Source organism: Podarcis cretensis (assembly GCF_951804945.1).
Source record: "Podarcis cretensis genome assembly, chromosome: 14".
NCBI lineage: Eukaryota > Metazoa > Chordata > Lepidosauria > Squamata > Lacertidae > Podarcis > Podarcis cretensis.
In genome coordinates this window covers 6,777,251-6,804,783 of record NC_137183.1, presented here as the reverse complement: position 1 = coordinate 6,804,783, position 27,533 = coordinate 6,777,251, and the positions used below count along the sequence as shown (strand labels likewise).

At 47.7% G+C, this 27,533-nt stretch overlaps 2 protein-coding genes across 2 annotated transcripts in view; both read right to left on the bottom strand.

The window, feature by feature from the left end:
- The window catches only part of NEDD4 (NEDD4 E3 ubiquitin protein ligase), a 46,049-nt gene extending 30,904 nt beyond the window's left edge, over positions 1-15,145 (bottom strand). The window contains exons 1-5 of the mRNA XM_079953174.1: positions 14,968-15,145; positions 4,356-4,429; positions 3,539-3,617; positions 1,873-1,911; positions 1,668-1,721 (exon numbers count right to left, since the gene is read on the bottom strand). Coding sequence (XP_079809300.1) covers positions 1,668-1,721; positions 1,873-1,911; positions 3,539-3,617; positions 4,356-4,429; positions 14,968-15,063 — 342 coding nt within the window. The 5' untranslated portion in view covers positions 15,064-15,145. The remainder of the gene's footprint in view (positions 1-1,667; positions 1,722-1,872; positions 1,912-3,538; positions 3,618-4,355; positions 4,430-14,967) is intronic.
- A 2,797-nt stretch (positions 15,146-17,942) lies between these two features.
- Positions 17,943-27,533, bottom strand: part of RFX7 (regulatory factor X7) — a gene marked incomplete at its 5' end in the record, with an annotated part of 46,795 nt that continues 37,204 nt past the window's right edge. The window contains 2 exons of the mRNA XM_079953152.1: positions 17,943-25,730; positions 26,811-27,106. Coding sequence (XP_079809278.1) covers positions 22,377-25,730; positions 26,811-27,106 — 3,650 coding nt within the window. The 3' untranslated portion in view covers positions 17,943-22,376. The remainder of the gene's footprint in view (positions 25,731-26,810; positions 27,107-27,533) is intronic.

Genomic DNA, 27,533 nt, shown 5'->3' with positions numbered 1-27,533 from the left:
TTTGAGAGAAGTTCTTACTGCATACATTTAATTTAAAGGCAGCTACTGAGAAAAACAGCCCTTTCATATTTGAAGGAGGTGGGCGGGCTTAATGATGAGAAGCGACTGAACAGATGAAAAACCATGGGTGGGTCCCAAAAAAACCAGCATATTTGGGAAGGGCTAGCACTATTTTTTTACACTCTGCCCATATTTTTAAAGCTTAAAATTTGCGGACTGTTTTTACAATTAGCTGGTGCTTGAGCTCTGAGAGAAACAGATATTTTTTTATACAAGGTGTGGGAAAACATTCCCTACGTAGACAGATATAATTGTAATAAGAGTTCCATTTAGAATCTGTTGAAAGCAAATTTCAGTATTCCAACATTATGGTCTGGAACCAAACCAAACATTTCTCCTAGCTGCTTATGAAACCAAGGTATTCAAGACCATTTCTGCTGTAACACCACCAAAACAAGCAGTTCCTCTATTAAGAGCACATTCACAGTGGCAGAAATCAAATGGGAGTATATCTGAGATCTGCTTGAAATGTTAACTTTCATGATTGTCATTTACGTCTTGCCTTTTCTCCTTTGTGCTGCTGCCACCGCTGCTCCTAAATCAGATTCTTTCCTGGCACCTAGTGGCACTTTGAGGAAAATGCACTGCTCCAACATCTATGCTAGCCAGCAAACATTCATCCAGTTACAGACATCTTTAAACACCCAGAAGTTACACACTACACATTTCTGAATCCCACCACAGCAACACAGAATTAAACTGCAGGCAGCAGAGAACACTGCACCATTTATTCCTGTGTAAATCACATGACTGAATATTTTCTGCTAGGTATTTATTTAACCTTTACTACATTTTCAGGGAGTTTTCCATTAAAGCCAGCATTTTACATTTTCTATGAGGAAGCAAAACAGTTTTCAAAAATCCTGTGCTAGAGCCAATTTAATTCTTAGCTGGGTCTTGTGAGTGAAAAGAATAGAGCATGCCAACTGGAAAAAGCAACAGAAGTAAGCTGGTTGTGACAGTTTCCACTAACAAGGTCTTATTAGATCTCTGTTTTCTCCTAGAACATGGATGGAGGGCCACAACTCTTCCTTGGCCACTGGCTATGTTGGCTGAGGGAGTCAGACTGATGGGAGACCAACAACATGGGTCAGTGTGTCTGGCTGTTAACCAGAAGGCTGGTGGTTCAAGCCCACCCAGGGATGGCTGTGTGCAGGATTTCTGCATTGCAGGGGGTTGGACTAAATGACCCTCAGAGTCAGTTCCAACTCTACAACATCTGGAGGGTCACAGGTTGCCCACCGCTTCTCTAGTACTCTCAGCGGCCCAGAGGTTCCTCATTCAGAGCATCACACAATACATGTATCTTTCCATGAAATCAGTTCGTGTTGCCTTCACCAGCATGGTATCAATTCCCCATTAAAGCTCCCTTCTCCTTTTAAATCTGGCTACCAGGACACACCACAGATCTGAAAGAGTTTGAACAACTAGGGAGTCTACAAGAAGTAGTGAAATGTGGAACATTTAAAAAAAAATGTAAATAACCCCAAGAGTGCAGGGATTGGCTTGCATGTCACAGTGCCACGGTTGCCAACAAATCCAAAATACATCACAAGAAAATATACAGGATTCCAATTTTGTTCCCAAACAACAAAAAGCCTACCTACCAAACGGTTTTCATCGAACACTTCAAAGAGGAATCTGTGCTGCTGAGGATTGACCTAGGAGAAACAGTTAATTTCTGGTGAGTTGGCTTGGTAGGAAAGGAGCATTAGAAAGTACAACGTTGCTTTAAAGGGCATTAATCACAACAGACTTATGCTGGATTACAACGCTCAGTCATCACTTCAACATGCAACAAGGTTCACTTACTCTAAAGAAAAACTCTTCATTCCACTTTGGATTCAACGTCTGCAAGTAAAGAAAGAGTAAATTACTACAAGACATATGCAGCTACCTTTTCTCACTTGGCCCTTATAGCCCAGAAATACCTAGCTCTGCCTCTGCCAACCTGGTACCCCTCCAAATGTTTTGGATGCCATTAGCCATTTAGGACAGTTGGTTCCATCACAAACATGCAACCTGACTTTTCGACTTGTAGCCCCAAACATCTGAAGGGCATCAGGTTGGTCTACCTGACAATAATTTCTCACGATCTCAGGCAAAGGTCTTTGATAGCTCTGCTACTAGAAATACAGACCAGCATTAGCATCAAAGTATGCAGTTGCCGATGTAAAGGCATCGCCAGCCAGGAAAAAACATTCAGAACTAAGTAGCATCACCCCAGCTGCAAGGAGAGCTGATAAAGCTGCAACAGACACCTGAGTGCTTCATTTCAGCCTCTGGCCCTCAAAGCGCCCCAGTGTCACGAAGCGCATTCACTCTGACCTGCCTCGAAGAGATGAACAAAACTGTGGATCTGATGAGCTGCACTAAACACAGACCTGACATACAGTCTTAGTTAGGTGCCTACCGAGAGCTAAAAATAGCTGACTTCCACAATTTCCCTTCAATAATGCACACTGTCTTATTTGAGAACTTTGCACTGAACGTCAGCTAACCTTTATGCCTATGAGCAGACCAAACAGGAAGGAAGGCTGGCCAACCGCACCTATATCCTTTGACCCTTGCAAGGAAAAGAACTTGGAAAGAATGCTGTGGTTCCAGAGGAGTCCAGAGGAGTCCTTCCATGGGGGTTTATAAATGTATTTATGCTCTGCCATTCAGTTTCCCCCAGTTGCAAGTACAATTTTTTGGTAGTAGTAGATGTGCATTTACAAATCAGCAACTCCAGAGGCTATCAACTGCATCTGCAAATGGCAGATTAGAAAACAGCATCAAAACAACCAAGAGAACTGGTCAGGGGACAGGGTGGGCAGCAGGAGGAGCTCCCACTCTCTTCTCTATCCACAAGTACATCCCAAAGGCTCCTGCTGAGTGAGGCGGGCTGAGCTGCTAAAGCAAGATAAGAGGAAACCTGGTCCTTCTCCCTCAGAGCCCATCCATTCAGAAGGACCTCCCAACCCTTGCGGGAAGGGAAACTCTTTGTTTTTTTGAGGGAGGGGGTGCCAGGAAGCGGGTGGGAAAGTCACCTTCTAGAGGCAGATCTCTGGATCCAACCCAACATCTATGTTTCTGTGGCTAAAATGTAAGTAGACAACATAGTTCATTATGTTTTGTTCTGCCCATTTTAAAAAGATTCCCAGAGACAGATTCTGGAGGAGTCCGATTAGTAGCAATCGGTTGCTATCAGACTCTGGTACAGTTTTTCTGGGCTGATTTAGGAAAAACACATCTCTTACATAGTTACTATGTTTGCAGTAGCTGTTGAAAAAATCCACAAGGAACCATCAAGTGTCACACCAAGTTAGAGGTGGCCATCTTACAAGGGTATATTGTTCTGCTTATTTCCTGCTGCTATTTTGCATTGGTAATTACTGCATCTTACACCTATAGCTTAAACAAGTTATTGTCTACTTTCAAGTCACTTGTTTGATTTTGCACCTATTCATTATGCAAAGAAAGTGCAAAGTCTAACCTTTTTAACAGTTTTTGTTTGAACACTGGTAAGGATTCCATTGGCTGAATCATATACTGTCACTTTCACATAGGGATCACTGTACAAAATACAAGCACAAACGGTTAAAATAGGATTACTTGTTTGCAAGAGATATGGGCATCACAACCCCTTTAAAGAGACAGACTGACCTTGGTCTGTATTGCTAAATTCTGTCAATCCATCCATGCCAAAATGTCACTAATACTCTCCCACACACCCCAAAGGTTTGTTTTTTCACTATCAAGAGATAAGGGGAGAAATTAAGTCAACATTCTCCTTGGTTCATACGTGGCCATTTTGCAGCTGACCTTAAGCTAGCAGAGAAGAGGAGGAATATATTTAGTAGTATATTTTAGAATTGAAAACAATTGCTCCAGAAGTTTCAGTTCTCAGCAAGTGCCTCTCTTTGGAATGAGATTCATGGCAGAACAGGGATTTGAATCCAGGTTTCCCAAAACTCAGGTCAGTCCAGATCTCTACAGCTTACCTTCTCTAACCTCTTATAACATTTGCCAGGGGTGGGATGGGATGGACTGAACATGACATAATTTCCTGCATTCAGTCTCGTATGCCTTGTAGAATCTGGAAGGGATCCTACATAGGAGTCAAGTCATTTTCTCATCACTCCTTGTACAACCTTGAACCATCAGGAGGTTGAGCAAGGAGCACTGGAACAAGCATGACTAACACTCCACTTAATAGTGGCACTGAAATAGTAAGTTTAAGAGATTTTTCAGAAGGGACAGTGCATGATTTCCTCCTCCCTTCCTCTTTGTAGAGAGAGCTGGATGCTTACCTTGTTCCTAGGAGATCCTTCTTGGCCAGGCCAATTCCAGCTATCACCTTCAGCCTCACTATCCGCAAGTTTTCCTGAAACAGAAGTAGTTTTGCTTCCAGTTAGCTTCTGGCCAAGCTGCAAGGTGACTGTGCAGTTTAAGAACTACCCCCCAATTGATTCCACAACATAAAAGTGAGTACACATTTAACCTCTCAGTAGCTTTTGATACCATCTACTACAGTAGGTACAGCCAGGGTGCTGATTTAACTCCTATTCTTAAACAGCTGCACCAGTTACCTGTTATCTTCCAAGCCTAAGTCCAGGTGCTTAGGTTGACATTTAGAATCCTGGGTTCCAAATATCTGAGCAATATCAGATATTCTTCCATATCAGCCTGTCTAGGTATTTAAGGTCAGTGAAAGAGGCTGTCCTGGTGGTTCCTACATTAAATGAGGTGTGCAGTGCTGGGGCCTACAGAAGAGCCTTTTCGGTAGTGGCTCTGCATCTATGGAATGACTTCCCCACTGAGGTGCATCTCAGCCCAACTTTGTGCTCTTTCAGATGCTAGGTAAACCTGCTTTTTCACCAGGCTTGATTATTTAGGAGAATAATTGTAATGCTTTTATTATCATTTTATTTTACCTTAATTTATGTAAACTACTACTATCTCTGACTGATCAGTTTTTGGGGGCAGGGGGGAAGTCAAAGGCCTGGGAAGCTTATTACTCTAGTCGAGTCTGTCAAGAAAATGGTTAGGAAAAAAAAAAACAATTTTAATTAAAATATTTCTATCTCCCTTCTCTTTTCAAAAGAAACTAAAGGCAGTTAATTAAACACAATCCTTGGACTTTCCAGTTACAATGGCACATTAGGCAGAGGCTGGTTTGTGTGCACCAAGCCCATCTTTTCCAAATCCCAAACCATCTTTCTTAGAAGCTCACTTATTTCAATTTCATTTTGTTTGGCTTGGTTAGATGTGGGGCATCCCCAGGCACCTGCGTGTCATCGCAGGCCAAAGTTTTCTCTTGGCAAAAAGCTATACTTCCTTCTCTTTCCCGGTGCCAGGCAAGGCAGCCAAAGCAACACCCTCTCAACCACACAAGGCAATACCAGAGCATCCTGCTTTCTTTATGAAAGGGCCAGGCTGTACTGACAGGGAAGACAGTTGCTCTGCTGCTCATCAGGCTCCTCCAAGTGCTCTCTGCTCCTTGAGCAGCAGGGTGGAAGGGGCTCGGCAGCAAGCAAGGAACCTGGGCTGCTGCTGTTCACCATCTTCTGATCTGCACTCATAACACTTGAATATGCCTACATGCCATCCTTCCTCAACCGGTGGCCCTCCAGGTGGTTTTGGACTCCCCAACTTCCATCAGTCCCAGCCAGCATGGATTAACAGTCAGGGATGATGTGAGTTGTAGGCTCCCAAATTCACGAGGGCTGATTCACGTAACGTATAGCAGTAGATTTTACATCAGCCCTTGACTATCCACAGCCACTTCATAATTAAGATGCTTCAGTCTTCCTGCAGCACAAATGAGTATGTACCAGGTAGGAAAGTACTTGCAGTAACCATTTAGAAGCAGCAGCACAATATCCGGTCAATAAAACCCAGGTAGTCTCTTTTCCCAATTGCCATCAGCAGCACACAGACCTGAAGTGGTCTGAACAGTTAGGTTATACAATATCTACTTTCGTCTTTGCGATGGTGATTACTGTAGTTATCTCCCAAATTATGGGAAAGTGCTCCCTCTAGGGTACAAATTGTGCACCTAAGGCTTGAGGAAGAAAGCAAAGCAATGTAAATATTGCCTTCAAGCTCCCCACCCCACATAATTAATTAATACATTATTATTATTATTATTATTTATGCTTCGCCCATCTGGCTGGGTTCCCGCAGCCACATCTCACTACCACAACCCCAAAGGCAACTGGGGGAAGGAAGAAAAGCTTCCCAGAGCATAAAAACTTCCCCATTTCTAGAATGTCTCCCAGGGAGTACTCAGTTATCCTGCCCCAAAGACAGATGTTGTTGCAGGGATGTGGAACATCTGGCCCTCCTCCAGATGTTTCTGAACTACCACTCCCATCATCCCTGACTATGGGCCATGCTGCCTGCTGGGAAGTACAGCAAAATCTAGAGCTTGTCCACCCCAGGCTATTGTTTGAGTTCATGATCCCAATTACATTAAGGCATCCTAGCCGGGACCCCCACCCCCCCACCCCACCCCGCCAACTGTGCTGCCTTGGACCGATGGGAACTGGAATCCAAAACATCAGGAGGACACCAGGTTGGAGAAAGCTGTTTTTCACAATGGAATCTGTTGCAAAGGTTGCTCAACTAACACTTGGGGTACTTCCAGACAGGTGTTTATTACGGGACGAGGACTTGCTCATGCAAATTTCTTTCAACATTCACACAATGTTTTTGTCATGTAATTCCAGCCTGTATCTCTCCCCGCCCCAACTTCAATCCAGATTTTTTATTTCCCATGGAAATCCAGTAAGATAAAAACAACACATAAACAATTTGTTAGCAATTTTTCAATAACCTGCGTGGAAATTAAGCAGTGTATGACCACTCTCACAAAAACTCTCTCAAAATGGTCTTCTTCAGAAAGGCGAGAACACACAGGGTATTAAGAGGGGGGAGATGGAAGACAAGGTCCTGGTCTCCAAGCCTATGTTCCTTGGTGCACAGAAGGACAAAGCTCACCAAGAATAAAGGAACCCACTATGGATCCTTTTCCCCTTCCACAGTTTCCCAGTGCCTCAATCCCTTTTCAGGAAAGCAAGAAATAATAATAGAATTGTAGAGTTAGAAGGGATCACAATGGTCATCTAGTCCAACCCCCTACAATGCAGGGGCTTGAACCCACAACCCTGAATCCCATACTCTACTGAGCTAGATGTCAGTAGCACTCTGCTACACAGCATCCTCATATGCCTCCTTTCAGCAAATCTAGTGGGAACCTAGTTGCCACTCTATTAGGGCCTAATTCAGCTGAAACAGATGGCTGTTGACATCAAGGACCCAAGAATCATTTAAAGGCTTGCCCATTCTTAATCAGGCCCAGTGTGCTGGCTTCCACTGAAAGGAATATGGATTAAGGTGGGTGCAGGAATGCAGCTGTGCTTCCAAAAAAGAATGAAGAAAGCAAATGAAAAGTGATTGTTTGGGGGGGGTGCTTAAAATGACAAAATTTATCAGCTAAACTGAAACTGGTTGAAGTTGGAATACAAGTGGGGTGTTTAGCTAACTTAGGTAATGTATTGACCAAATAACATTGAGAACTTTTGAAGTGAAAATGTTTTTTTCTGGTAGAATGTTTTTTTTTACAAGGACACTCAAACAAACCAAAATTAGTCTCCAATGGGTCGTGGTTAAAGATGAGCATAGCTTGCACAGGATTACATAGTTATGTGGCAACTTGCACTAAGATGATTTTTTGAGCTGCTGGATCAACAACTCCAAGAAATGTGAGATAACTTGCATTGGCTAGCATACAAAATGCAAGAAATCCAGAGTCAAAAGGCACTGGAGCAGGAAGGACACAAGCTACTATTAATAGATTTTTCCCCCCTTCAACACACTAAGATTCAGTTATTAAGCTGAACACATGAAGCATCAAGCCCGCCATTCAACACTTTACATATGACCCTGAACAGCCTTCAGAGGAACTGTCTCTTATTAGAGATCTTACGTAATTTGATCATGAAGTAGAATATCCAAGCCAAGAAGAAAAACACAAAATACTTAGAAATATGTTATTTTACTTTCCAGAATTCCTTCCACCTGTTCCCTTCTCACAGGTTTACCAGACATATAACAGAATATGCTTTCAACTTGAATGCGGCAGCATGTATGTCCATCCCAATCACATTAAGAGGATCATTTGTATTCTGCCGCTTTCAAGCTGATTTGTGCAATCAAAACTTTCAGGACAGTCACACCCATAGCAATCTATGTGTGGCTCATAAAAGGTAAAGGTAAAGGTAACCCTGACCATTAAGTCCAGTTGCGGATGACTCTGGGGTTGCGGCACTCATCTCGCTCTATAGGCCAAGGGAGCCGGCATTTGTCCACAGACAGCTTCCGGGTCATGTGGCCAGCATGACTAAACCGCTTCTGGCAAACCGGAGCAGCGCACGGAAACACCGTTTACCTTCCCACTGGAGCGGTACCTATTTATCAACTAACACTTGATGTGCTTTCAAATGCTAGGTGGGCAGGAGCTGGGACTGAACAATGGAAGCTCACCCCATCGTGGGGATTCGAACCGCCGACCTTCTGATCGGCAAGCCCTAGGCTCTGTGGTTTAGACCACAGCGCCACCAGCATCCCATAAAAGGTAAAGGTACCCCTGACTGTTAGGTCCAGTCGCGGATGACTCTGGGGTTGCGGCGCTAATCTCGCTTTACTGGCCGAGGGAGCCGGCGTTTGTCCGCAGACAACTTCCGGGTCATGTGGCCAGCATGACTAAGCCGCTTCTGGTGAACCAGAGCAAATATTCTGAAACTTTTCAAGCCAGAAATGTTCCAGTTTAGTTCTTACTATCACTACCTTTGAGGTGCTGTGTTGCCCTGGCGCTGTGCAAGTTCTACATGATGTAGCCACTTCCTCACAATTTCTGATAATGCTGTTTCTGTGGAACTGAGTAATGTATCACAGCCTGAACATTAAAACTGTAAAAGTGAAAGTATCATCATTTTCAATTTGTATACCGTCTTTCTATCTTACAATACTCAAGGCGGTTTACAAGCTGAGGTGGTTTACAAGCTGCCATAGCGCAAAAAGTTCTGCTTATATAAAAAGAGGCGAGATAAAATCTCTGCATGCCTGCTCTTGGCACTGGCTACGGTGCCAGCAATGCCTCAAACTGGTCATTACAACAGCTGGGGTTGGAAGCCAAAATGTTGCATGTATGTTGGGTAAGAATGTGCATCCTGAGAGTACAGCACCTTTATCTGATTATTGGCAATTAAAAAGCAATTTCTGAAGAGTCGTCTGGACTTAAACATACTTCAGGCTCCAACCCTCAGATGAAAGATTCAGGCTCTCCACACAGGAAATCCCAAAAGCTTTGTTGATAAAATCATCACGGTCTCGGCATCAGCCCTAAGTACAGGATACATGGTTCATACGCAGAGTTCTTGGACACAGTGCTATGCTACGCATAAGCAAAGATGGTCTTCCCGAAACCGATGCACCCCTCCTGCTCTGCTTTTAAAGTAGATTTAAAGATTTCTACCATATGGAATGTGCAAGAGCAGACTTTGCAGTCTATGCACTATAAGCAAAATAGTGTGGGGAGGGATGTATAAGGCATGCAGGATTGGGCTGCTGCGAACTGAAGTCCAAAACATCTGGAAAACACAAGGATGGGAAAGGCTATTACAAAGCAAAACACAGAGAGGAAGTTTTATTGTAAGTCTTTTTTGAGGAAGCAGCATAAAGTTCCCTGGTAGAGCATTTTGCAAGATAGGAGGAAATGGGGCAGAATGTGGGTTTGGGGATTCAGTTTAGGAGCTGTTCTACTGAGAGCTCATCCACACTTTTGCTTGCTCCACCATTTTCCACCAGAAAAACCTGTTATTCACTGCAGAATTGAAGCAAATGCAAACCGGGTTTTCTCCAGATTGATGTTTGCTCCAGTTTAATGCTTAAGCATGCGTTTCCTGGGGGAAAGTAGGGGGGACAAAGACAAAACCAATCAGACTCCTGCTTTCTAGACAAGGGATGAATGGAAGTGTGAACAAGCCCTGTGTATTAGTACAATATAGAAATCCTCAAGCTATGCTTAGTCCAGCAGGCGGCAGTCACAAATCCAACTTCACCTCTACTACACATTTCAGAAACTGGATATGAACTAGCAGTTTTAGGTAGCAGGTGGGGCTGGGGGGGGGATGGACAGGACTCTAAGATGCAGGGTCTTCCCACCTTAGGAACCTAGTAAAACAAGGTAAAGAAATATAGTGCACCACATAAAAAGAGAATGTCCACAAAACAGCCTGGGACTCCTCCGGTCAAACCCATTGAAAACATTGGGTGAAGGTCTGTTGGTGGAGAAGAGGTTAATCTTACCAGCAGAGGTGATGAGAAGGTTTTGTACTGCATCAGATGAGAGATGAAAATGAAACTGAACAAGGTTGGGGGAGGTCTCCTGTTATTGGATTGTTCTTATTCAGCAGACCTATCTTTCTATACATAATTATTGGTTGCTTATTAATATATTTTATTGAAGTGAGAATTTAGTGGAAGGAGTGATATGTTGGGTTTAAGGAGAATAGCTGAGCCATTGGGGTGACAACATGGTTATATGAAGGTTTTTGTTTTGCTTTTCTTTTTGGACTATTTATGATATTTTCTGGATCAGGCTTCCTCAACCTCGGCCTTCCAGATGTTTTTGCCTACAACTCCCATGTTCCCTAGCTAGCAGGACCAGTGCTCAGTGATGATGGGAATTGTAGTCTCAAAACATCTGGAGGGCCGAGGTTGAGGAAGCCTGTTCTAGATACCGTATGTTGTATTTGATGCTGTTTGGTAGTTTGTATATAATTCGATTTTGTGGTATTTTATTTATGTACATTGTTTTTGTTGCTTAATTACGTTAATAAAAATGTGGAAGTGATGAGTATTATTAGCTGAATGTTAAAGTTGTATTGTATTTTTATAGTTATTTATTTTGAAATATGTGGACTGCTTAAGAGATTTACCTTGAAATGTAAAGCTGTCTACAAGACAGATAAATAAAGTGGGCAATATCAGTTTTTCAACACTGTGATATATCACCAGCCAAACATCATGATATACTGATATATCACATTGTCTGAAATGGGGAGAAGAGAGGAAATAAGGTTTGGAGCAAGAAGCAGCCCAGTATTGATTCCTGGACTAGTTCAAAGCGGTTTTGAAGGATACATCGCCTACCCCTAAACACAGTGACACCATGCACAGGTTCTGCTGCTATATGGGAAGGCTGGGTGGATGGTGCTTCCTTGGGCGGAGCGCATCAGGCGAGACACCACATGCCACCACACACACAAATGAAGAGCCACAGCCTCTCCCCAGAGCCTGCCCAGCTCACAGCAACGGTCGCAACTACTGGGACACATCCTCCATGCAAGGCACCAGAGGCTACTCCATTCCTCTTTATCACCGCAGTGCAGTTCCCATCTCTGGTGACTACCGCTGCCAATCAACCACATAGTCCTGAAGGTGAGGGAGAGGAGCCAGCGCTGCTCCTCCCAGTACCCGGTGTGAGGAGGAAGGAAGCAGCCCGTTTGCTCGGCCGGAAAAGGAAGCGAAGGTGCTGGCAAGCAGGCAGGTGAGCGCACACAACAGGTAGGCACAGGCATGGCTGGGGGCAGCCAGGCCCCAGCAACTTTTCAGGCTCCTGAGGCCAACGGCTTGGCAGTGAAGGAGGGAGTGGGTGAGCATCAGGCAGCCTTGCAGGGTGCAACACCCCTTTTGCTTGTATTTATTTTTGATTCAGATCTGTCATGGCCGATGGCTAGTACAATAAAGTTATTTGGATTGGGTGCAAACAGTGAGAAGAGCTGAGGAGGCCATGCTTGAAACAATGGCAACCCCGAGAAAAAAATGCATGGTGCTTGAAGCAGCCACAGGGGTGAGCAGAATCCACGATACATTGTCAGCTCAAAAATTCTGAAATCGTTATCGCAATCTGAACTTTAAACTGGTTTTGGGCAATGTATCAATACAGTAAGGGGCAGTTTTCTCCAGCCATGCTGCTTCAGTGCAGCATGGAACAAACTGTTTATCTTATCCTATGTATTTCATCTGCAGATAGGAAGAGAATTTTTACTTACTTAGTACTTTCCAAACCTATACCGTATTTTTCATCCCATAGGACGCAGATGTCTGTCCGGCGCGCGGGGCGCTCTGCTTCAGGGTGCCTCGCGCGCCGGGTGGCAGGCTGCTATCCGCAGCGTGGGGAGTCCTGCGGGGAAATCCTGCAGGGCTCCCCAGGCTGCGGGGAACTCCTGCAGGGCTCCCCACGCTGCGGATGTATGCCCGGCGCGAGGGGCGCTCTGCTTCAGGGCACCCTGCCCGCCGGGCGGCAGGCTGCTATCCGCAGCGTGGGGAGCCCTGCGGGGAACTCCTGCACTGTAGCTCTTCAGCTAAAACATGCTTTGCAAATAAAGACCTAGAAAAATTGGTGCTCAGAAGTGTGTCTATGAGTAAAAATTACATACAAAATGTTTGGGAAAGCAGCCTGCAAAAATGAATACTGTAGGCAAAAGCTGTGCAAAAATGTGTTTATTTAGGAATAATGCATAAAATTTTCCTGTGGGGTTTCTTTTTTAAGGTTTGCAAACTGATGAGGAAACAAAGCAAACTGAACTTAAGGTTGAACAAAATGAGAAACCAGAATTGGCAGATTCATCCTCTCTAGTCTCTTCCTTCCTCCAAATAGCCCTGGGCTTTGAGGTCCATTCATTTAAATAAGGTTATTTTCGAAGGCAGTATGTGTGGACCGCAGGCTTAACATTTTCCTTCCTAGGCAAACATGAATTCTTAGAAGTACTTGTCAGAGTGCAATTTTAACACACACACACACACACACCATTTCTTTGTTCCTGAAAGCTATCGTACTCACCTGAAATGCTGAAGCTATCATACTCACACCCAAAAGCAATAGGTTTAACAGAGGAGTTCCAAAATGAACGTGGCCCTCAAGGCAAACAATTCCAAATATGGGCCACTACAACCACAAGCAACTAACCTCTATGGACTGAGAGGGATATTACTTAACTTCAGAATGTATATTCAAACAAAATCAAGTCATAGATGAAGCCACCTTAGACCAGCTCACACCATCTCATTACTGCTTCTTCCAATGGGCAGCAGCTCTCCAAAATATCCCCAGATCTTTTACGCCAGAGGTGCCACTGCATGAAAAGCAGGTGCTCATCCCACTGCATTGTGGGCCCACTCCAAGGCAGTTTCTGCCTGGCTTGCATCTGTGGGCCTCACAATTGTGAGAAGATGAGAACCACAACACTACAGAAACCACACATGTCTCTACATCAGAGATTTCCAAACTTTTCATGATGGTGACATACTTTTTAGACATACGTCATTTTGTGACACAGTAATTTAGTTTTACTAGCAAACCAGAGGTTAAACTAACCCCTTTCCAGCCCCGGGAAGAGCATGGGGAGCATTTGCACAACACACCTACACACTGCAGCCGACACACGTGTTGCAACACACAATTTGGAAAGCTCTGCTCTACATAGTTCCATCCTGATATATTTATATATTGTGGTGTTTCGCTGGTAATATATCACTATGCTGAAAACCAGATTATTGCCTAGCCCTAACATGCACCTACTCAAAGGTACAAGTGACAGGTATGCTTTGAAGCTGAAACTTTATGCATGTATTCTTGGGCATTTCCTGTGATGGGAAAGAGCAGCTGCTGCCACCACTCAAGAGATTGTCCTAGCTAGCAGTTTCACTTGATCACTTGTTCTGGAAACCCGCACAACCTAATCTCAGATGTCAGCGGAGGATAAGCAGGAAAAAAGAGGAAGCAACAGAGATGGGGACTCTCCATTTTTAAGCCAGGTCGATGAAACCTGGGAGATGGGGAATTCAGTTTTCAGAGATAGGAATTGATAAAGTCTCCAGGGCATAGACCTTCCTTTCACCGCTGAGAAATTCTGCAGTTGGATTTACTTCTGAAGGGGGCTCCTATTAAAACCTCTTTAATCAAAAAGAAAAGTGAAACTCCACTCACTGTTCCCATGATCAACTTTTAAAGATTGCCAGTGGCTGCAGACAGATGACAGATGGGGAGGAGACTGAAGGCCCCATTGCATGGGAGCGGATGCTCTCAGCACTTCTCTTTGCCCCACACCCTGCCTCTGCCCACACAGGACAGAATGCAAAAGAAGAGGCCTTTCTCTGGCCCAAGTCTCCACAACCAGACATGGGGGACAAACACTGCTCCCCAGTACTGCCCCACAGCCTCTCCTTTGGTGTGAAGCAAGACACACACTACAAACAAACAAACACGAGTTTGTTGTACTCTTGTGTTTCTCGAACGGGGGTCTCCAGCTGTTGTTGGACTACAACTCCCATTATTCCTGACCACTGGTCCTACTAGCTAAGGGCAATTGTGGTCAGGGATGAAGGGAGGTGTAGTCCAACAAGAGCTGGAGACCCACGTTTGAGAAACATTGTATTAACCTTCCCAGCCCCCCCCCGAAAAGATCCTCTCTTGAACCAGTACGCCACCCCATATCAAAAGGGGGAATGAAGAGAAGAGGAAGAGGGGTTGGGAAGGGAGGAGGAAAACAGGAGGGGAGGAGGAAACCTGGGGGCTAATCCCCGCTCCCTGCCCCCTCGGCCGCCCCCAGCCCAAGGCTCGGCCGGCCTCCCTTTGCCCCAGCCGTGAAATGGGTCCATTTGCCGCCTCTCCGTCCTCGCCACCAGGGGGCGCCCGAGCAAAGGCGGCGGTGGGGGACCTGAGAGGGAGCCGCCCCGGGCCGGACAAGCAGGACCAGCGCGACACCGACGAAGAAGGAGCAGGGGCCGCTGCCCCCGCCACCCTCCGAGGCAGCAGGGGGAAGAAGCCCTCAGGCCGGCCCAGCGCAGGCTCACCTCTGCGGCAGCACCCTCGCCCTCCGGCAGCCCCAGCACATTCCCGGGCGAGAAGGAGGAGGAGGAGGAGGCGGCGGCGGCGGCGGCGGCGGCCATGGCCCCGGGAGCACAAGGCCGCCGGAATCCCTCAGCGTCTTCGCCCGACTGACGGACTGGCAAGATGAGCGACAGGCGGCCGAGCCCAGCTTTCCCTCCTCCCTTGGCCACGCCCAGATAAGCCGGGCCGCTCGCCCCGCAGCCAATGAGACCGCCGCGCCGCCCTCAGCCGCCGCGGGAAGCTCAAGGGGATTGGAGCACGGCGAGCAGGCGCCCGCCCACCTCGCCTCCGCTCGTGTCAACAACAACCCCGCCCGCCTCACGGGCTTGGCGCCCCACCCATCCCCGTGTCCCGCCTTTTTCCCTCTCAGGGCGGGGTGGGGAGGAGCCAGGCCAGTTCTGGAGGAGGAGCCACAAGTGGGCGTGGCCGGCGAGTTCTATTCAGTCTCATCACGTTCCCGGCCTCTTCTTTTCTCCCGGCTTCCGAACGGGTAGCTCTGTTATTTGTGGGTGGGAAGCTTTAATCTGGCCTTTTAAAAAAAGATTGAGTGCGCTTTTGGATTTTTGTATGGTTTGTTTTATGCTGGTTTTATTGTGTGTGTGTGTGTTTGTTTGTCGTTGAGTTGCTTTTTTTTGGGGGGGGGTCCAAAGGTGTCTTAGTAAGTTTAATAAACAGATCACTGCAGATGGTGACAGCAGCCACGAGATTAAAAGACGCCTGCTTCTTGGGAGAAAAGCAATGACAAACCTAGACAGCATCCTAAAAAGCAGAGACATCACCTTGCCAACAAAGGTCCGTATAGTTAAAGCTATGATTTTCCCAGTAGTGATGTATGGAAGTGAGAGCTGGACCATTAAGAAGGCTGATCGCCAAAGAATGGATGCTTTTGAATTCTGGTGCTGGAGGAGACTCTTGAGAGTCCCATGGACTGCAAGAAGATCCAAACTATCCATTCTTAAGGAAATCAGCCCTGAGTGCTCACAGAAAGGACAGATCCTGAAGCTGAGGCTCCAATACTTTGGCCACCTCATGAGAAGAGAAGACTCCCTGGAAAAGCCCCCGATGTTGGGAAAGATGGAGGGCACAAGGAGAAGGGGACGGCAGAGGACGAGATGGCAGGACAGTGTTCTTGAAGCTACCAGCATGAGTTTGACCAAACTGCGGGAGGCAGTGGAAGACAGAAGTGCCTGGCGTGCTCTGGTCCATGGGGTCACGAAAAGTCGGACACGACTAAACAACAACAACAACAATGGTGCAGTGACTTATCTTGCAGCCAAGCGGCAGCTCCCACCAGCAGCTCTCCTGCTTGATTTCCATCCTGGGTGGGTCGTGAGGAACAGATGCAACTTATTTATTCACTTATATATTACATTTACTGGCCCAAGGTCACCCAGTGAGCTTCATGGCTGGGTGGGGATTCAAACTCTGGTCTCCCAGGTCATAGTCCCACACACTAACCATTATGCCACCCTCCCTTCCCTTTGTTTTCCTGGTGTTTCACTGGTCTTCAACTGGTAGGTCAAGACCCTCTACTGGGTCCTGGTCTGCTCTGAGGTGGGTCACAGCAGCAGCACAGTCTGTCACCATACAAATATATGGGTGCCTATGAAAAATGGTTACCAGGTAGGAAAAGACTGAAGATGCTTTAGATTGCAAGCCCAACTCTCTTTTTTGTAAGGCAATCTTGAGAGCTTTTTCCACCCAAGTGCAGGGTGAAAACCTCTTGAAATATATACCGTATTTTTCCATCTATAAGATGCCCCATGTACAAGACGCACCCCCCCCCCCCCCCGCTCGTGGCAACCAATTGCCAGTCCACCCTCGGCACTATCCGTGTATAAGACACCCCCTAATTTTTGACATTTTTAAGGGGGAAAACATAGTCTTATACATGGAAAAATAGGGTAGTTTTCCACATAATTTTTCAAAGGTTATTTACTTTTCTATCCTAGCCTTCTACCTCCAAAGTGGCAGATATGGCTCTGCCTCCACAGTGGTGTTATCTCAAGCCTGTGAGGTATGTTAGATTGAGAGTGACTGATCCCAAGGTCACTCAGTGAGGTTGGTTGGCTGCAGAATTTGGTTTCCTGGTCCCAGTGCCAGATTAAATCCTGTGGAGACCCCAAGGCAGCTGAAATCTGGGTGAGGTGGGGCCTCATAAATGATCTCCTAATACCTTTTTGTAATTTTCTTTCAATATCAAATCTGTATTATTTTGATCAGTTGTCGTGGGGCTCCGAAAAGGAGTGGGGCCCATGGGCATAGCTGTCAACTTTTCCCTTTTCTTGCGAGGAATCCTATTTGGAATAAGGGAATTTCCCTTAAAAAAAAGGAAAACGTTGACAGCTATGCCCATAGGCCCTGCCTATTTGGTAATCTAGCACTGCTTGGTCCATCATGTTGGGCAGTCCCCGTTAATTGTCTCACCAGCTGAGGAAGATATTGAGATGTGACTTTGTAAAGTGGGTTTTCTAGTCAGTTTTCCAGTCTTTGGACAGCCCATACCCCTCCCCCAAGTAATAACCATATATTTGGAATTGCCACAGCTCAGTAGCTGAGCATATGCCGTAATTTGCATGCAGAAGATCTCAAGATCAATCCCTGGCATCTCTAGGTGGGGTTGGGAGAGACTTCCATCCAAAACCTTGGAAAGCTGCTGCCCACCAGGTGTAGACAACACTGAGCTAGCTCAATCAGTGGTCTGACCGAGTCTAAAGCAGTTTCATACGTTGTGAATCATAGGCAAGGCAGTTTGAGTGCTCCAAAGGAACTTGTCAATGTGAACCATTCTTGTTTATCACATTTAATGCTTGTTTCCATGGGGCTTGTACAGGTCTTGCATACACCCTTTCCCACACACATTGCAGAGAGACACACCCTCCCCCGCGGCGTTTCTTAACACCCGTGTCCATGTAATAAATTGCTCCTCAAGTCCGGCTTAATATAAAATGTTTTATTGTTTCTGAAAACATTAAAAAAAAACAAATTTTTGAGCACTTTCAATAAAAAAATCAACTGAAATGCTACTGCAATATCCAACTACTGTCATTTCAGTAGGTACAACAGACAACAAAACACCAGGGGTGGGGGAGAGAGAGAGAGAAGAATCTGTGCACTAGATGAAAAGGTAGAGAGGGTGGTTTTTTTCTTCTTTCCTTATAGAAAGCACAAAAGTATAGTACAAGACTTTATATAAACTTCAGGTGCTGCACTGCCCAAGAAACAATTTCCTTCTTTTTCAGTTCAAAAGTCAGTGCTTATTGCAATTATTTGCAAATTCTTTACTTCATGAATTCTCATGAAAAAAAAAATGCCAAAAGGGTTCCCCCCCCAACACCAGAGCAATAAAGATAATGAGAAAGTAACGTATTTAACAATAACTAAGCAGAATTAGTAAACGTAAAAAAAAAAAAAAAATGTAACTAACTGGTGATTCAGCTATGCTTGTCTGGTTAGCACAGACCCAGATCTAATACAGCGCAAAAATAATAATAATGAAAAAGAGTGGGTTACAAGAGTCTACCTAGCACTGTACAAGGTAAGTCAAGAGAACACGCATGCACATCAGGTGGTCATGTATTAACATGGTGAGGCAAACAAAACAGTTCTTTTTTTTTCTTCCTGCTGTAAGATTCTCACGTAAGAGAATAAGAAATAGAAACATCTCATTGAGATCAATGCACATTGCTACATAAGACAAGTTACCTGTCATTTGCATGACATTTTGCCTTTTAATAATGAAACACATTAAAAAAGTTTTCTGTAGTCATTGTTTTTCTCTTTTTTTTTATAATCCGTGGGCCGTCAAATTTGTTGCATTTATCCTAAGGAATGTGCCTGCCACAGTTCATCAGAAGCCTTAGTGCAATAGCTGAACCCCACACAGTCCAACAGGCTGGCCAGCCAAATCCAAAATATATTCTTGGCAATACTGTACATGGGGGTGCAAGTTCATTCGCCTTTAGCCAAGGAGAGCAACCCTCTGAACAACTAAAATTATCATTGTTACGCAGGGGTCTTATCTGGCAGAAGGGGGCTTCCGCCTCCCCCGGAGATGGCACGCTTTGGTGTGAAGCAGGGACTTGTCTGCAGGCAGAAAGCAGAAGGGGTTGCAAGCACCAGGAAGAGGGAGGGGTCCAGCAAGCTGCCCATTACAACCCCAAACACACAGAGGAAAACCGCAAAACAAGCACAGGCCAACAATACACAAAACCCCATTTTGGGTCTAGCACCATGAAGTGTGTGTGAAAAAGTTTTGGTTCCCCAGGCCCTCCTTGCAAACCTAACTTCCATTCAATTCGCTTTTAAGTTATCGCAGAATTCCCAGAATTATCGCTTCAGTCCGATTTACCAGTGGCGTTTCAAAATTAAGGTAACAGGCCTTTCTTTTATTGGGGGGGGGAGCGGAGAGACAAAATGATAGTGGTCACATGATAGTTTGAATGTCTCACATTTAAAATTGATTTCAATCTAGCCATCTGTAGCTTGTATCTACATTACAGTCCATGCTCAAACCTGTATCTACAATGCATCCAACACATTTTGGGTTAAAGGTGGGACAACGGTCAAAAAAGTGCTCCACTCCCAATTGATCTGGATGTGGGCAAGAGCTCCCTGCTGGCCAATCAGGAGCGCCAGACAGATGATGAAGGTGAGCAGCACATGTACCAACCCCCCCCCCCAGGCTGCTACACCTTCACTACCATCACCTTAGGGACAAACCAAGAGTGCCATTCTTGGAGGGGGGCAGAGAACCCAATGGGAACCTCCATCTGCACAGCAGTAATGCCTGGGCAGGGGTGAAGGAGGAATCCCTCTCTGCCAAGGAGTGCTCAAAATATACGCCAGCATGCCTCCTTTAAGGGCCTGGGATGTGAGAACACACACACAAACACACACAGCTATCCTGCCACCCAGGACAAAAACCTAGATGGAAAGGGGAAATCTCTTGTTTGGTTTGATTCTCTGTACTTCCAGATTTTTTTTATTTAATGAAAAACGTGTGCGCACACACAAATCTTAAAAATTATAACCAAAAAACATGCAGAAATCGGATTTCTCTCTTTTTAAAAAACCACAATATACTGGGTGCATGTGCTGTGGAATCCTCTGGGGTACCCAGGTAAGTAGTTGCTGCTTTGCCCTCGCCTCCAAAGTCAACTTTTCTATACACTGCTGCCTTAACTCCAGGAACACACAAGCAGTCAGGAAACTCCCCATGGCCCTTGCTCCTTGCTCCCTGCCCCCCACCCCACTGACGCCAAAGGGGCTGGCTATGGCCCACATACATGGAGTAAGACGCTGGCAACCCCTGTGGGGCCTGAAATGAAGTATTGTCACGGGGCCTGGATTCCAGCACCTTGAAGCAGAGGCACAACAACACTGGGAAAACCACCTCCTCACGAGCACATTAGCCAGAACTGCTGCCCTAAAACCTTTTGCTCTGGAACTGCCCTACATGTGCCAACAATCAGGGCACAATCTACGTCTGACCGGCTGGTAGTCTCAAAAGCCTGCCATGACTGGCTGGTGCATTTTTTGCTTGCTTTGTCTCATGGGCAACCATTTGCAACGGCTCCTCTATCTCTCTCTCTTTCTTTCCTTCTCAGAAATATTCTGGCCCTGACACCTTACTTGGGTTTTGGCAGGTGCAAAATGATCAGCCCATGTTACAAGAGGAGGCAAACACAGCACAAGCACCCAGGGAACAGCTTCCCGCAACCTTGGACAATGGATCTGGCAAAAGGTTTCCCAGGTGAAGTCACAGTTCTGGCACAGATCCTTCTGCCTGAGTAAGGCCCCAGCTGGCTAATGGCTGGCTGTTCTCTCTTCACAGCCCTTTGAAAGGCAATGGCCACACTCCCTGGGCAGCTCCTGCTGGGCGCATCCGCTTGCAACAGGCGGAAATGGGGCACCAACAAACCTATGCATCTTCCCCCATCCATTTCCATTGGGTTTGTGTAGGGTAGCTTCTGAAATACATCCCATAGCATGTCTGTAACCCCATGGCATCTAGCAGCACTTATGGCTCTATGAAAATTGTTCTTTCTATCAGCTTCTCAGGAAAGAGCAGAGGGGCTGCACATCAGTGAAGAGGCAATTGCTTTTCTGCACCCCAAATGTTGTTTACAAGTGAGAATGGATGGGTTGGGACCATTTCCACCTTAACTTCAGGTTGCTCCAATTCTGATAAATAAATAGGAAACAGAACGGAATGAAGTCTTATGAAGTTTCAAGGCTCAGAATTACATTTCCTCTCAAGGATATTAAAACCAATAAAAACAGATAGATTTTTAAGCTAAGATTTTCAAGCATCTAAAGAAGGCTAAGCACACACACACACACACACACTTTCCAATAAAATTTTAGTGCTTCTTTCTCATTCCTTGATAGTTCCTATCTGTCGCTCCCCCTTTTAGCCCTTTATTGTCATTTTAAGTTGTATTGGTGTCTAAGTATAGCATTCTCACACCGTCCACCTTCTAAGCTGTATGGTAATCTTTTACCCAAGTCTTCCTCCGCCATTATCCACAGCTGGGACCCCCACCTCTGTGGTTCTCTAACAGCAATGAAACAGAGGAGGCGATAGCGAGCCCAGAATCTTTGGGAAGCAGCCATTTAAAGTCCATCACCCAATCAAGCAACCTGTGCTGATATACACAGGGAACTCTTGCCTCCTGGACCGCTTCCCCCGTTTCCTCTACAGGCTCGCTCCTCACAGATGTGTGCAGGCCCTCCAGCGCAAGGGATGCGCCACCATGTGCAAGGGCCCCGTGTCCACACCCAAGCGCATGTAGCCCTCTCCATCTGAGGAACACGGTTGCTGCGTGGCCTCCACTCCTTCCAGTGCAGCTTGCTTGGTAACCCAGGGAACAGCAGCCCAGCAAGGGACTCAGGGCGGCACTGACTGAAATGATCAGAGGGAGGAGCAGCCAGGTAACACTGCTTGGGGAACTGGCAAGCCCCTTTCCTTAGCAATTTAGACTCACTACACTCTTGGAACCTCCCCGGCCACTTTTTTCTTTTGCAACAGCAAAAAAGTGCTGTTCGGTAAGTAAAAATTTGTAAAATCTAATACTGGCTCTGGATCAGGCTGTATCCTTCAGAAAAGTCTTTAAAATGGGTAAGACTGAATATTCCCTGCTGAAGAATAGAGCAGCTGGTGGAGCAAAAGGTGTTGGTTGTTGTTGGGTTTTTTTTTTCGTTTTGTAAAAATGCCACAATTAAGTCATAGTCAATGTTTCTGCTGCAGGGAGGCACTTCCATTAAGACAAATACAAAGTGTCTGTCTGTCTTTTAGATACAGTGTGCTACATACATCATATTACATATATTTATTTATTTTTTTAAATCTTTTTTTTTAAAAAAAGATTCAACCCAACATTTCAACAGCAGGATGGTCCTTGCTCTCCATCCAATCAAAACCTGCCGAAGTCATTGAGTTAATGGACTCGTTGCAGATCTGCTGGAACAAGGGGTCGTTCTTTAATTCTTCCAGTGTTGCTTCATCGTCCTGGCCCTGCTGGTGAGCCGGGTCAAAGAGCAGGTTTGCGTCCAGCGTGTTCAAATCATTAATGCTGCCCGAGAGATCGGAAGCCAACCTGATGTCATTGGAGAAGACAGAGGCCACGTTGCTGAGATCAGAAGCCACCTGGTTGGCCAGCTGCTGGCTGCTCTGGAGGCTGCCCTCACCCAGGAAGTCTTTCACGGTGCTGCTGAAATCCAGCTGTTGCTGCTGCTGCTGCTCCTCCTCCTCCTCCAGAGGCTCCGATTGTGCTTGGTTATCTCCGGGAGCAAAAGGGATGTGATCGGCGCTGCTGCTCTTCGTGAGGTAACTTGGTGTTTGGAATTCGAAAACCGAAGGGCTGGGGCTGAGCACGTTCTGGCCGTTGGCACTCGGAAACGTGGAAGAGGAAGTTTCTAAAATCTGGGTCAGGTTCATCCTGGCCGTGTAGTTGGAGGGCATGTTGTTGATCCCCAGGCCCCTCACCGAGTCATCATTATCCGAATCGAGCTTGTTCAGCAAGACGTTTGTTATCTTCTTAGAATTCGCCTGCTTCTGAGGAGGCGGGAAAGCCGTCTGCATCATGACGGTCAAGGGGACTGACTGGCTCCTCTGCGCAAGGCTGCTGGCACTCGCGTCCGCGTGGACGGCGCTGAACGTGTTGTGGACTTCCGGAGTGACAGGGCTGCCGAAGGGCGCTGCGGTTGCGGCCGTCGCCGTGCTGAAGCGCAGCACATTGCCAGCAGGGCAAGCAGTGCTCCCACTGAGATTGCGCTGGCGGTGGACGGCAGGGCTGACGCTCCGGCACCTGAAGCTGCTGTTATGGGAGGAACCTGCCCCTTTGCCGTCGAGGGGCGCAGGCACAGCGAAGCCCTCCTGCTTGCTGACGGGAGAGACAGGAGTCACGCGGCCAAAATGGGTGTCGTGGTGCCGCGGCTGAGACTGGTAGGACTGGCCGGGAACGGCGAAGGCGTGGGGCTTCCTGAAGCGGTCTTCCACCAGCTCCTGGTAGCTCGGGAGGATCCCATGGCTGGAGACGGGCGGGTTGCTCACTCCGCTGTACCCGGCGTTCATCCACTCCAGCTTGGTTTTGTCGGGGTGCGTGGCCATGGGCCGCTGCATGGGCTTGACGGGGCTGCTGGAGACGATGCTAGCGTCATGGTAGGCCATGCTGGAGCTGATGGGTGTGAAGGCAAAGGGGTTCCTGCATTCCACGGGGCTCGGCGGGACGCTGCTACTGCAGTTGGAATGGGGCGTGCCGATGGGCGTGTGCCGGCTGCTCCCCAGGGCACTGTCGACGGGCGTTGTCTGGGCCATCCTGGAGCAGGGGCTCTCTCGCGACACGCCCTGCGATCCTGCAATGAGTTCGGACGTCGGAGTGGGTGTGGGAGTAGGTGTCGGGGTGGGCGTGGGCGTTGGGGTGTGGACAGGGGTGCCGCTGTTGTGGATTGGGTGGTAGAAGTGGGTGCTGCTCGAGTGAGAGGACAGGGATGCCCCCTGGGCCGCACCCTGGCTCTGGAGGGCCATGCCCAGGGAGCTCCCGTACAGGTGAGAGCTGTTCATGGACATCTGCTCCTCCATGAGCACCAGCTCCTCCACGATGCTGTCCTGGGTCAGGTCGTCATCGAAGGAGAAGAAGTTCTCGTTGGACTGCGAGGCGGCATCCTCAAACTCCTTGAGCTCCGGCTGCAGAGCTAACTGGCTTGGCGCCTGCCCTTGTAGCTGCTGCTCCAGAGAGGGCTCTGGCCCCTGGCTCTGCACCTGCTGGCCGTAGGCAGCTGCCTGCTGGAGCCCTTCGAAGTGCACTGGCTCCCAGACAGACTTCGGCAAGGCCTCCGAGCCGCCAGCGTGTTCCGCGAGAGCCATAACACCGACGTCCTCCTGCAGCGGCTGCTGCTCGCAGTTCAGAGGGGCAAAGTCGGAGCTCTTTGCAAGATGCTGCCATATGTTGGGGCTAAAGCCGTCACTGGGCTGGGAACTGCTTTCTAAGACAAACACATTCCCTTCCAACTTCACTTTGATGTCTGAAGAGGAGTCTGCCAGCTGCTGCCCTAAAGTGGGATCGCTGGAGTCAAGAACAAGGTCGGTGTCCAGGGGGCAAGTGGTCACTAAGCTGCTGGGCACCGCAGAATGGACTTTGATGGTCACCTTGCCAGGCACCTGCACAAGTGCTGCAGCCCCATCGCTCTTGGCCACAGCCACCACTCTCTGCTGCACTTTCTTCACACCTCCCGCTTTTGGGGCTTCTGTGCTGGCTGCAGAGACCTGCCCCACAGAGAGCTTCTTGACTGGGGGGCCCTGGGAGTCTGTAAAGGCAGATGGCAGCCGCTTCCTTGGGCTTTTAGCACACACTTTGTCACCACTGGGAGGCACAGGGATGCTGGTGCCAGAGAAGGTCTGCATAGCAACCGAGGGAGTGATCGTGCCAGGACTGATCTCCAATGTGGAAACGGGGCGGGATTCAGTGGGCTGGGCAAGGCTTTTCCTTCCTGCTTCCTCGGCTCTCGGGTCACAGCCCTGGACACATTTCCCTTCTCCGCGGACCTCCTCGGCTTGACCTTTCCACAGTTCTGCTTCACCTTTCCTCTGCTGCCCAACTGAGGTGCTCGGAGCAACCTTTGCAACTTTAGAGGCGTCTGAGTTCTCTTGGCACCGCAGCACTGTCTCCTCCAGGGCTGCCTCTGGCTCCATTTTGACCTCAACTGAAGACGCAGAGGGAGCCAAGCCTCCTCCTGCTGCTCCTCCACTGCCACCAGCTTTGGGCCCTGGAGACTGAAGCGAAACGACGGACCCATTCTGAATCTGCGGGACAGTCCTCAACTCATCGGCTGCTCCGGAACCGCTGACAACTGAAGGCGTGTGCTTGACTGGTGTGCTGCCGGTGCTGCTGCTGCTCGGAGCAAGGGAGATGGTGGTCATTTTCACCACGTTCATGTGCTGAGCAGGGACAACGGTCTTGATGGGGCTGCTTGTGAACAGCACTGTCGTTGGGGATCGGATGGTGAGGGCACTGGTGTTGGCAGGCTTGGGCAGGATCTGAGGGTAGCGGTGCCTGGCAGAACGATCACCCACAGGGCTGGCGGGAACATTCTGGGGGGTCTTTGGTGACTGCTTGACCGACTGCATATGCTGGGTGACCACTTGGACATTGAGCGGGAGAACTTTGCCATCGGCTGAACCCACAGGACTAGGCGACGTCACCAACTGCCGGGTCCTCGGCACCTGTTGGGGAGGGAAATGAGGTTCCAGTTACTCCTCTTATAAAACCAGTCACCCAGAAAAACTAAACAGATCGAATTTGGTCTACAGAAGGCAAGCCTCCTTCCTGTCCACTTCCACTACTTCCTGTTTGACACAGCCCCCCACCCTACAATCTCCCATGCCCTATGTTTTTTTTACTCTCTAACCCACTCATGTCGATCAAAAATCAACTCCTGCAGCTTCCAAACACATGTGTCTCTTCCCCATTCTCAAAAAAAGGCTTCCTCAACACCTCCTGCCCCACCAACTATTGTCCAAACTCCTGGAGTGGGCTCTCCACTGATATGCATCTTTCGTCCACTCTGCTGCACTGACAGTCCACAACCCTCACAAAATCGCCAAGGATCTCTTCCTTGCCACCGTCAAACTTCCATGCGCCTCCCTGTGGCTGCCACATGTTGATTCTCAGCTGCACCTTTTCCCTACCTCTCTACCTGCCTTATTCCACTTTTTCAGCGAGGGAGACTCCTCTCCTCTTCCCTCCCTCTCCCCCCCAGGCTTCCTCTCCCCCCCCCCCGATCGTCAGGTGACCTCACCAAGGAACAAGAAATGAGAGCATAGCTGCATTTCCCAATTGTCAGGGATCTTGCAAGGTACATGAAAGCACAGGGCCACAGGCGCAAACCTGCATAAAATCTGTAAATGCTAGTTTATTATTTATAGATTCACACTTAAGATTTTAAATGTCACAGAAGGCCAAGCCAGATAATTTCCTGATCCAAATCACACCAGAAAAGTTCTACAATAAATCTGCACCCCACCCTCAGATCACCCCAAATCATTTTCGCTTCCATTTGTTTAACCCCATTTAATTTCAAAAAAAGCCCCTGCTACAAATCAGTTCAATTCCTTCCATGTATTCCCCCCAAATCAATCTCCAGAGAAAATAACATTGAATTCATCTGTCTTCCTCTACTAATCATCATACGCAGTAACCAAGATAATCCCACCCCAATTTACTACCCACCTGGAAGCCCATGGAGAGGTCAGCAAAAGGTTTAGGGCCCACTGTGTCTACTAAGATCCACACCAACAGCTTACCGTTATAGGGCTGGGAACAGCAGCCACGACAATGCCAATGGGCTGAGGAGACAAGATGGCTGGACTCCCATTGGAAAGGCTGGTGACCCCATTGCTGGTGGTGCCCTCCACCTTCTTGGCCGGGGACTCTCCTGGCAAAGGCGACTGCAGCTTCTGCTCCTGCTGCTTTTTCTGGATCTTCCGCTGCAGCTGCTGCTTTGCATCAACTGGGGAGGACAGAGTCTTCACCTGGGGCTGGAAGGAATTGCTCTCCGCGGTTGGGACAAAAGCCGAAGGCTGGGGGATCCCTTTGATTCCTGGAAAAGATGAGGAGGAGGGCGGGTAAGGCAGGCCTGCCATTTGAGCACCTACACGAGCCTTCCTGCTGTGTTGGAACAGAACTCCCATCAGCCCCAGCCAGCTCAGTCTTACGATGCTGTGGCTGATGGGAATTGTAGTCCCAAATGGCAGGGGGGCACCAGCATGGGAAATGACGGCCCACATAATCCTCGGCTGAGCTCTTCGGACGCAGTTTGGGTTCACTTGCACAGGAGGAGAGGGTTGTGCCCTCAGGTACCTGGAGGAGCACAACATCAGGCTTATCTACACTACAACTGCAAAAGCCACACAGTCTGCTTAACCACAACAACTATTGTCCAAGTTCAAAGGCGGTCGTTGTGACTGCTGGTCAGCAGCTGCAGTAACCTCCTTTAAAGGCAGGCATTTGGCACCAATCAGCTGACT